Source organism: Mytilus californianus, unplaced genomic scaffold (genome assembly GCF_021869535.1).
Source record: "Mytilus californianus isolate M0D057914Y unplaced genomic scaffold, xbMytCali1.0.p SCAF_7, whole genome shotgun sequence".
Taxonomy (NCBI): domain Eukaryota; kingdom Metazoa; phylum Mollusca; class Bivalvia; order Mytilida; family Mytilidae; genus Mytilus; species Mytilus californianus.
Genome location: NW_026262723.1, coordinates 111095230 through 111107642, shown reverse-complemented (window position 1 = coordinate 111107642; position 12413 = coordinate 111095230). Strand labels below are relative to the sequence as shown.

Here is a 12413-nt window from a genome sequence, read left to right as displayed (position 1 = left end):
TGTTAGACCGTCACGGTGAAGTTTCTCAATATGTGGAATTACAGTATTCATGCACCACGTGGAATGTTACGGTGCCGTCGAAGTCATTGATCAAGATACTATATAGAGTACACAAAATTACATTTATGATTTATTTTTGTATTTTTGACAAATTGCAATTTTTCAATGTCATGAATCTATAGTGCATACTAAAAGGGCAACAATTAAACTGATGTTACCCAGTCTAACTGCAGTTAAGAAAACTATTAACTGCTTGGTGCATCTCTTAGATCTAGCGAACTGACACTGGGTGCAGAAGTTAATTCACGTATCTCTTATCTCCATGGTTTAAATAAAAAATAAATTAGACAATAATCGCTACTTATCTTGTTCACACCAGCCAGACATTATCTTTTAATGTTCCTGCATATTTGACTTGATGCTTTCTTGATGAGGAAATCACTGACTAAATCGATAGTGGAATGAACACTGAAGATTTCATGTTTATTCATTTTCCCACTGCTGCATGCTTACTTTAGTTTAGCATAATATAGAATTAAAGTTTTTTGAATGATCATAGATTGGGATGAAATAGAAAAATAGAGATTTAAAAAAAAAATGCAATACTAAGCATGTTTCTGTAACGTGGATTATTTTATCGCACAAGATTTGAAATTTATTCTTAAACACTTCATGGAATATAATATGCATGTAAATCTGAATGTTCGCACTACATTGAATGTGTACTACATGTGTACGTACCTCGATCAGACTTATACAGGTGTGCTACTAGCCGGCGCAATTTAAAAAATAAAGGCACCTTGCACCTCGAATTGACTTATGCAGGTGTGCTATCAGGCGGTGCCATTTTAGGACAGGTTGTCAGCGGATAAAATATTTGTTATGGTAGTTGATAATGAGGCACATACCGATATCCATGACCGGTAATGTTTATTTTCTAACAGCAAATTGAGCATGAAAGAATCCTGATTATAACATCTCACAGACGACAAAATAAGCAATGAGGAATAGCCTCGCTTTAAGAATCAACTATAGTAACCAATCATGATGCAATATCCAAATGTCCCTTTGGCCTAGCTTTTAACTGTTTTGATTTCAGCGTAGACGCGCGTCTGTCTTACTAAACTATAAGCTTGTATCTTTGATAACTCTGTAAGGCTTATTGAGATGCAAAGCCAATGAGTAGAAATGTTCACACCTGAGTCTAATAGGCAGAGGCAACTTGAAACTTTAGACATAAAAGAGAGAGAAAAGAACTGAAGTGACGATTTTTGTTGGAAATGGTAATTTAAAAAAGAGCTGAAAACTATGAATTTAATATATAGAGGATTATACGCTTTGCGCTTTCTTGGCAAGGGTTAAGGTAGAATTTTGATGTCCAGAACACAAAGAACCATCACAATCTTTTCTAGTTCGAACTTTCTGGTTATTCGCGCTTGCACAGTAAAGACTTTATTTACACTACAAATACATGTAATATCATGATTTAAATTGCAGAAATTAGAAAGTGTGATCAAGGTGCACAGTACACATTCCATGTAGTGCGAATATTTAGTTACATGCGTTTTCATATTCTAATAAAGTGTTTAAGAATAAGCGTTTGTGGGAAAAGTCCAAATCTATTTGACCTGTATAGTTGTTTCCGTCCCCTATATATTATTCTGTAATTGAAAGTTGTTTCACAGGCAATCATACTATAACCCGCTTTAATAAGCGTGCTGTATATATAGTCAGTCGGTCTGTTTTTCCTTCTGTCTCAACTTTTCTATTCGGAACTGCTCCTAAACCGCTTGACATAATTTGTTCCACTTTCATAGAATCTTACTCAAATGATGTTCATTTATACTTTTACATTTTCATTTCTTCGTCTTAAAGATTTTTGGGTTTACTTTGGTATGACATTGACTTCGTCATATCTGCACACCATGCATATAGTATACATTTGTATGGGCTTTTCCTACTATATCCCAAATTATGATTTAATGACACCTTCTCAGAATCTTAACTATTAATGATATATATATTGCCATAGTGCAGCCGAGTGCGCACCTCCAATTTTGCTTTTATTGGTCCGAATTATTATTTGGGTTTTCCGCAAATCATGAACTTTGAAAAGGCCGGATGTCATTTGGTGAGCTTTGCTCGCAATACCTCTAGTTGTTATGCTTAAATCCATCATGTTAAATGATAAGTCATTTCTACCTCATGAATAGATTACCTTAGCTGTATTTGGCAAAACTTTTAGGAATTTTTGGTCCTCAATGCTCTTCAACTTCGTACTTTATTTGGCCTTTTTAACATTTTTTGATTCGAACGTCACTGGTGAGTCTTTTGTAGACGAAACGCGCGTCTGGCGCAAATATAAAATTTCAATCCTGGTATCTATATATGATGAGTTTATTCACTGGTGTTATACATACAGGAAATGGCATACAGTTCGCTTACTGTAGATGAACTGAGTTATTAGTTCATTCGAATTTAAGTAAATCAACCTGGTTGTGTTTGCTGCAGAAAACCTCAGAAAGTACAGAAATGTAGAATACGAATGTATATGCTTAATTATAACAGCAATGAAACGGAAGTAAAGTCCAGTAACACATGTGAAAGTGTAAAACCCGAATTATATTTTATTTCACTTCAAAGTTGTGTAGTAAATATGCTTAATTCACAATCAAATACTGGGTAACAACATTTGTAATTGTATCAAAGACCAGATGGCTTCGCCGTCTATGAAAAACCTAAAAATCTAGAATTGTGCACTTATAATTCACACCAAAAACGAAAGTGATGTATTTAAAAAAAGGTCATCAAAGGGCTTTTCCAACTAACCAGACGATTCATCAATCGATTCTTTGTGTACTTTTAAAAAAAGTGGTTTTTTTTTATTTCGAAATAGTTTGACTCCATGGGTGGCAAACGTATAAATACTTAAGAATGGGTGCAATGAGGATACGGAACACGCTCGAAGACCAATTCGTCCATAACATTCGAGTTTAATTACATTAGAAGCCTAAAAATTACCTGTAAGACTTAAAAGATCATATTCAAAGCTTGGTATATATTAAAAACACACGGGACAAGGCAGTAGAATTTACGTTTTGCGTCCAATTGCAATAAAACTTGTTACAATACTTAGCTATAACACCTAAACATATTCAATATAAAATGTCAACTGCCAGAGTTTGAAAGGATACAGAGAGAATGAATGCATGGTAAATCTTTGCATACAATTTTCCTGAGAACCATGATTATGGTGACAACTTGAATCTCATCGCAAGAGAACAAAGAGCAAAGGAGATGACATATAAGATAAGATAAGATAAGATATTTCATTTTCCACATTAGGTCCCCAGGGAGGCATACACATATAACAAATATAATCTTAACAACATACAGTATTTTACATGACATTCATATAATACAGCGAAATATGGGGGATGTTTAATTCTCTTTCCTCTAAATGTAAGAAGGAAGATATATCTTTTGAAAAATTATATTCAGGTTTACCCTGTGAGAAACTTCATATAAAATTTTGTAAATTTATACTTGGGGTACACAAGAAAACAACAAATGCTGCAGTGTTATCTGAACTTGGAAGATTTCCAATATATTTTAATATTATAAAAGGAATGTTATTGTACTGGTATAGATTAGAGAATTTAGGTAATAATTTTCCTCTATTAAAAGAGGCATATACACAATCAAAGACACTACATCACATGAATATAACATCATGGTATGGTTCAATAAATGTTGTTTTTAAAATACTTGGTATTGACTATACAAATGCCATAAATGCTCCATTTTGTGAATCCTTATACAAATTTAAGAAATATATACAAACCAAGCTATCAATATTGTTTATTAGCTGTTGGAAAAAACAAATAGATAAATTTTCAGACAGTAAACTGAAAACCTACCTTTTATATAAAACAAATTTTGGTTTTGAAAAATATCTAACATTGATCAAGAATTTTGAACTTAGAAGAAGTTTTACTAAATTACGTGCATCTTCTCATAGATTACAAATAGAATTAGGTAGATATCAGGGTATTCCCCGAATTAACAGAATATGTAATAAATGTTCTTCCAATACTGTCGAAGATGAGGCTCATTTTCTATTTGATTGTAACAAATTTGAGGATGATAGAAATTGTATGTTAGCTAGTATTGCACAATATAATTCTTATTTTAATCATATGAACAGTCAAAGCAAAATTATCTGGTTATTTAGTGTAGAAAATGTTGAGTTACTTAAAATAATATGTAATTTTATATACAAACATCTTCCTTAGTGAAGATTAGTTAAAGGAAATCTATGTGTGTATATACATTTGATTGGACATAGAAAATTATATTCATCTGAATATCACAAACATACTAGCCGATTAAAAAAAAAAATAATTGTTAAGATATATTATTTATTCAAATGTTCTCTTATATCCTTGAGGCATCGTCCCCTGGTATCAACTGCATTCAAGTTACCTATGATGCTTCCTTGTTTGCTTTTGATACAGGTAGGAAAGAGACATTTACACACATTTTACATGCCTATGGCCCATAAGGTATCGCCCCCTGGTGTCAGCTGCCTTTAGGAAACCATAATGCTTTCCTATTTGCTGCTGACACAGGATGAGTCATGGACATGTTTAATTTCTACTTTCTTTTTGGCTAATTATTATATATTTAATTGATCCAACTTTTTGTGTACTATACATATGTGGATATCTATTTTTCTTTTTTTCTTTTTGGGCTGCTTGTTTGTTATCTATATCAACCACACTTGCAATAAAATGCATTAGTATTAAAAAAAACAACATACTATAGATTCTTTATCTACGTATTCTTTAAGAACTTAAATAGTTCTCGTTTAACTTTTTTTTTTTTTTATCTCATTGTTTGTATTGTATTATGAAAAAATTATTGATGTTGTAATGTTTATGCCCTTTGGGGCCCATAATTGGAAATAAAATATCTTATCTTATCTTATCTTATAATACACCTAAAATATTGATATAGAAGAGTGATACAAGCTATTATATGTCAAATTAAAAAAAAAGTATTTAAGAGTTGCTACTCCAGAGTTGTGGCAAATGTCCTCTCACTTGATTTTATTTACAGTTCATAAATGGAAAAAACAAGATAACAAGAATGTAGACTGAACAACATAGTTTAATCCAATAACACATATAACATTGAACTATGCCAATCGTTTGACTGCAGTGGGGGGTGGGGGATTAGAATTATATACAGTGTTTAGTGGGTGTTCTCCATGTAAATTGTACAGTCAATGATGTTTAAAATAATCGTGTCAGGCTGCGGGACACTCTATCTTATATACAATGAATTAAAAGTAATATATAACATGTAAAAGGAAAACGCAAAGAAAAAAAAACAAAGAAGTAGATATAGGGTCAAAGTTCGATGCATATTCTGTTTATGGGGGTTTTCATATAATATCTATATGAACTTTTAATATTTCATTTCAATGTAAAAAAAAAATGTTTTTCTGTTACAAATGACAATGTATTGTTTTGTGTGTATACATGTCATGCTGCCCATCAAGGACCCTTGATTGGAATAATAAATATTCTGTTTATTCTTATTCTTATAATCCTGAACTAGATTCATTTAAGAAGCAAATTACCCTAATTTTAAAAAAGAGAACGATTTCGATAGTAATACCAAGTAAAAACCAGGAAATTATAAGATTTCATATCACTGAAACAAAAATTTGGCAAATGTAAGAAACTTGTTAAGATAGAATATAGATACAACACATGGCAGATGTTTAGATCCATCTGTTGGAGATTAATCAACGTTTTATAAAGTAAGTATATTTAATACGACGTCAAATTTATTAACTGTTACAAATACAATAAAAAATCTGTAGTATGACGTCAATTGATTTTCCGAACACCAACAAGTGCGATGACCATTCTTCGAAAAAAAAGGTACGAAAAAAATGAAACGGATCAGATAGAATAAAAACATCATGTATATTGAGATGGTAAATTGTCCCATTTCTCTCAAGTTTTATCAATCCGCTGAGAATACCTTATCATACCTCCAAATTGTAATTTATTCAATAATACAGTTTACATATTTTTAGTAATGCGATGACCGCCGACCCATATTGTATACAACGCGTTCTCAATTATATAAGAATATCTCCAAATCGTAACGCACACACATCCATAAAAAGGGATCAAACGTTTAAGTTTACACATAGCTTTTCGTGAACCTTTGAAAATCAGAGAGAGAAAAGGAAAATACAATAAAAAAAAATGCGTCTTTAAAATCCTGGAAACCATTTTTCCTTTTCATTAGGGGAAGTGGTGTGGTGTCGGATTTGTTTGAAGTTAATGACTTTTCTTGCCTCTCCCTTCATTCTTCATCCAAATCTCACCACAATACTTGTACCTTATTTATTCCGAAGATATCTTCCGTAAGTTTAATTATAATTTCGCAAGCAGATACCCCTATCATTTCAAATTGATTTGTCGATTTTTCATTGTAAATATAATCCCATTTTATATGTTTTTGTAGACGGAAAATTAGTTTTTTTGGACAGAATTGAAATTCAATCTGAATGAGATAGATGTTATTGCATCTGATTTTTATCACAGAGCTGTTGAACATTGGCAAGCTCATTTTTCAAAGTCAGATTTCATCATTAAACATCCCTGTATAGATAGCCTATCAAAGATCGTATGCTCTCTATCTTAAAGTAGACAAATTACATTTATTTGTGGAATACGTTGCCTTTTCTCCTCCCTGTATACTTGTAATCTTTAGAACAAAGGATAATTTCTTACATGCATTGGATGTGTTACACCACTGTTCCAGGTTAAGGGGAGGGTTGGGCGTCCACAAACATGTTTAACCTCACCACATTCTGTATGTGCATGTTATTCAGTGGTTGTCGTTTGTTGCTGTACATCATATTTGTGTTTCGCTTATTGTTCTTTTTTTTAAAAAAACCAGGTCGCTAGTTTTTGTTTTTGTTTTGGAATGTTTTACATTTGTCATGTCGAGGCCTTTAATATAGCTCCATTTCGTTGAACTAGTATATATTATTGTTTAGGGGCCAGCAGAAGCCCGCCTCAGGGTACGGGATTTTCTCGCTGCTTTGAAGACCCATTGTTGGCCTTGGACTGTTTTCTGCTCTTGTTCGGGTTGTTGTCTCTGACACATTCCCCGTTTCCATTCTCTGTTCCATGCGGACATCATTGTTGAAGGTCGCACGGTGACATATAGTTGCTAACTTCTACGTTATTTGGTCTCTGGTGGAGCGTTGTCTCATTGGCAATAGCGTTGTCTCATTGGCAATCAACCACACTATGATATTCTTATCTTTATCTTAAAAGGATTCATTCTAGGGTTATTTGGACTGTTATATAATATATTTGTATTCAATAATCAGGGAACAAAAATTCAGATATTGTAATATATACATTCGTTCTTTGTTTACTTGTTGGTAATTTAGTGCAGGTAATTGAGGAAGGTGGATTAGTGTATACGAAGGACATCCACGGAAGACAAGCACACACACACCAAGCAAATAGAGAACAGACGAAACTCGTTATTTCCACTGGTACCTGGGGACAGGATAGAGATATAATATACTACTGTCCGCTGTGGATAGTAAATTTGGAATTGATAGATACAGAAAAACACGAAAATAATTGAAATTAATAGAAAACCAAAAAAATTACGGATTTTGCGGAAAAAAAGGGGGGAGGGCAAAACAAATTGTTCTGTTCCCAAGTACCTATGATTATTTCCGGTATTTGATTTTTTGAAGAATCTAACCTTTACGGGAAATTTCAAAGTTAAATTCTATTTAATTACACACATTCGCTCAGACCAATTATACGGAGGGGAAGAAAGAAAAATTGCAATGGAAAAATCCACATTATTGTTTTCACATGTTTTGGTGCCTGGAGATGTGCCCTGTTTTAAAAAAAAATTGGACATCTACATATGGAAGGAAATAATATCAAAAGAGGACCTGCAACATAGAATTGAAATTGCAGTCCAGAGGAAAATATTCACATTCCCAAATTATTTTTGTTCAAATCCAGAAATTGCGCTCCTTCAGGAAGATGGATGGTCTAAACTGAAATCGGTCGATTTAATTTCTTGAATAATTTGCCAAAACATAGTTTATATTATGCTTTTTACAAAAAAAAATATATAAAAAGTATTTGTCACGAAGCTTTTCTTCAAGCTGGAGGTTGTGCAAAATGTCAGATTATATATGGAAAAACCAATTGTGAATGATAGAAAGAAAACTATAAATGATCAAATTTTTAAGATTAAATACATATTAAGTGCTTTAAGAAAATACAAAGAAAAATTGCGGTAATAGGACTCATTTACTTGCTACAATACAAAATAGGTAAATTCACTTCACACTACTTTATAAAAGTTTTAATTGAAGTCAGCTTCCTTGAAAAGATAAACTATTGATATTAATCAGACTTTAAGCAACCAACAAACCGATGCGCTTGTTGAGCTAGAATGCAGGACCATGACCGAATTTTATCTCAACAAACGTTATGATAGATATGGTTTGTTTACGTTGAAGTTAAATGTTTACTGGTATTGTGTTACTTCTTACTTTGTGGGAGAGTGGTTTTCTATTTTATTGCAATTATAGCCTGTCATTTTTAAATACTCATAAACTTAAGGGAAACCGTAAACTATCTTCAGTATATCAATCAAATAATACCAATTTACATATAGTTTGTAAACATTACATCGTCAAGTACTGAAAACTGAAACTAGTAATAATTAGTTTTGTATATAAAGTGGTTTTCCTCCAGTGATATGAATAGCTTTCCCATGCCCTCAGTTTCTATGTATTCAATACAAACCCACAATTACAAAAGCGTATTGTCACCCTAAAATTTAAATATGTTGTAAAATGAGAAGCCATCACTTGGGGGAATGTAGAATCTCTTACCTGGTGGACAAATACAATTACTTTGGCGTCTGAATCGTTCATGTTCTTCACTGTTATGTAAATATCCTACATGTTTTAATTTCTGAAGAAGAAGAAAAAAATAAATTGATAAACTGAATAGATTCTAATTTAAATCATGAGATTGCGATATGGGCGCAGTCGTAAACGAGACAGCAAATACACAACTAAAACAACACTCTAAAGTTAAACAAAATCCGACCCACTTCCTATAACTCTTCGTTGGAAACGGTCCAACCCTATAATAAATCAAATAAAATGTCATCTCAATAAAATACGGCTGCTGACTTTAACATCCCGAATCAAATCAAATCAAATCATTTTATTGGTGTAAAATTCAAATATTGGATTGTTACCAAGACAAACATGACAATATTTACAAACATACAACATTTGAATTAAAGCAATATTCATATTATATAAGTATCTCGTATATTTAGATATTTTGGAGGAGGTGATACTTTTGCAAATTTGAAAGTAAAAGTACAATATTCTTAATGCTATTGTTATAAAATATAACATAACAAATATATATGAAAAATAGAAAATAATCACAAATTTGTATTACATAATTAGTTTTTCTTGTCAGCTAGGCTATTTCTGGTCCGAGATGACGTCCCACGGCCCAGCTTGTCAGGCTGGCAAAATAGCCGGTGGACGTCAGAGTAATCTCGGACTAGGCTATTTCTTAGTACGAATAGCAAAACGGACAAACGCCGTCAGCAAAGTGTTACTACTGACCCTTTAAGTCCTGGAAAGTTTATGTGAGGTGAATGTCTTCAATTAATACGGCAACCAGACATCTCTGTCGACCAAAAAGGCATCTATAGTTTGGAAAAAAAAGTAATGAAGTGGATATATACGAGACAAAGCTCCTTTGACGAACTAAGAAATAGAAAATATTTGAATGGATACTCGCTCTCGTTGTTGTTCAGCATCTGGGTATACTAAGAAATGACCAATATATCAAAATCACAGCACTTTTATTTAGTTTCCTTTAACTTGACAGTTGCTGAAAGTCTATAAACCAAAAAGCTTTTTATTTAACGATAATCCGAACGACCCGTAAAGAAAGTTGTGCTCTTTTTACTATCGGCAATAATTTCTACATGTATGTTTCCTTAGGCCTACTATACCACTGACAAAGTCTTCCTATACTTATCTGGTGTTGCCTATAAAAAGGACTGGTCAGTAATGGGTTTTGTTCTCCCAAAAATAGAATATGATATAGCAATTTGTATATAAAAAAAATCGGACCGACTTCGCCAATAACCGTTTATGAATTTATAAATTAATCAGAAATAAAGTTCCTACTCTCAAAGGCAAAGTTGACATTAGATGAATTTGGCTGTTCTTTTTTGTTCGTCCCTTTTAGATAGAACATAGATCCTCAAGTACTCAAGTATTAACACATGTATGGCTTTCAAATGTTCATTTTGACCGTTCCTGGTGCTGAGTCCTGATGACGGTAAATCCAGTAAATCAATTCATTCCCACCAAATTTATATAGAGTTATTTTCATTTAAAAGACATGTAATATTTACCACTGGACGTAAAGCAAACAACCATCAATCAATCAATAAAAAGGATTTATTACATTTAATTAGTTATTCATTCGATTATATAAGTATATGTTTTTTTTCTCAAATAAGACTAATATATATGTTAGTCTCGTAACAGTCTCTGTTCGTGTAGTAAAATAAGTTGGTTGCATATATGCGTTTATTATTTCAATTTCGATATACTAGTATTCTTATTTACGAAATCTGATGATATTGATATGAAAATGTCAAAATTATTTCCTTATCTTCTGCATTATAAGTATGAAATAGATCCCATAAATATCTAGATTGTAAAAGCTTTTTAAGATTCCCTTACTTACCTTATTTAATAATTCCTCTACTTTTCTCTCTACTATCACATTTATTTCATTTTTATAGTTTGAGCATTCATTTTCTAAATATTCCACTCTAGAATTTAAATTAACAACATGTTGATGATATGAAACTAATGACCATACTAAAAATCCAAGTAATACAATTACAAAACTTGTGGCAACAGTGGCTACTATCCACAAAGTACATTTAATCCTGCCACCGGATTTCTTTTTAACGCTTCCTTGAAGGAATTTGGCATGTTTTTCCATTATAAATTCCTAACAAAATAGAATAAAATCTGCGTTTTAAGTCATATCTATAACACTACAATAGCACCCCACGTGTGAATGACTCTAACAAATACTAACAAGTGAAGCGAGGCAGTTGGATTATGGTACAAAACTTTATCTGCAGACGATGGTTAAGTCGCGTGCAGGAGATACGCAATATACATCATTATGTATATCATATCGCCACTAATCGGAATAATTTATTTCACTAAAATGTGCATTAAATGAATAAATGTCAAGTCTATTTATTTGTTATAAAGATCCATCATCACACTGTAATACCATAGTATTTACATCAACGATTGCCGCTTGGGTGTCGCGAGATCAAAGTTTTATACAGCGATCCTTTAAAGAAGAAAGTATATTGACAGCAGACGATTTGCCGCTTGGGTGTCGAGATATCAAACTTTTATACAGTAAGAACAACGGAATCCTAAGAAAGTAGATTGACAGCAGACAACACTGATTTCAAATAAATAAGCTTAATGGATAAGATAGTTCACTGACTGACTGATTGATTCTTAGTTACATAACGTCCGTGGCAAATATTTCATGCATATATCGAGCACCTGAAATGAATGGTGCGAGAACTGTTAAAATGACATAGACACAGACACATTTATAAAACCCCAACATAAATGTATTATTTCAGATCGAAAAACCAATGGGAACGACGTTAGTCTTACTTCTAGAAGGCCTTGTCATTTTACTTATGCCTTACTTAAAGTTTAAAAATCATAAGAGCTGGTATTTTATAGCAATAACTGTTTTTTTCCAACGTGCCTGTGGTCAGAATTTTTTTTGTGAAAATCGCAATTTTGGAAAGCTATCAAATCACACACCAAAAGACAGTTATAGTTCTATACAAAAGTATGCAGCTTCAAAAAAACTTAGTTATCTGATTTACAAGGTATGCAGATAAATCTTAAGAGATTTACAGGTGTGTTTTTATATTTTATACTCTAAATCATGTTTTTACATTCAAACTTCAATGAACAACAATCATGAAAAACTGTCATACTTTTTTCGTTCTAACAACACTATTTCTGTGTTGATCGTTTTATATCAGAATGATTGATCATAAACCAGAAAGAATCCTCATTTGAACCTATAAATATGTATGTGCCTTGTTTTCATCAGTTCAGAATGTTGTTGTGATGTCAAACCATTACACTAATGACCAGTATATACAAATAGATAATGAAGTACCGACTTTGTCTATCATGGTGATTGAACCTTCCAACGTAATCATATTTG

General features: G+C 32.3%; 1 protein-coding gene across 8 annotated transcripts in view; it reads right to left on the bottom strand.

Moving 5' to 3' along the window:
* Positions 1-11459, bottom strand: part of LOC127709438 (collagen alpha-1(XIII) chain-like) — an 81750-nt gene extending 70291 nt beyond the window's left edge. For 2 of the 8 annotated variants that reach the window (XM_052214981.1, XM_052214987.1), the window contains exons 1-2: positions 10872-11457; positions 8972-9053 (exon numbers count right to left, since the gene is read on the bottom strand). In XM_052214981.1, coding sequence (XP_052070941.1) covers positions 8972-9053; positions 10872-11135 — 346 coding nt within the window. In that variant the 5' untranslated portion in view covers positions 11136-11457. Of the gene's footprint in view, positions 1-8971; positions 9054-10871 lie in introns of all 8 variants that reach the window. The other 6 variants (XM_052214984.1, XM_052214988.1, XM_052214982.1 and 3 more) reach the window with 6 other exon arrangements.
* Positions 11460-12413: the final 954 nt, after the last annotated feature.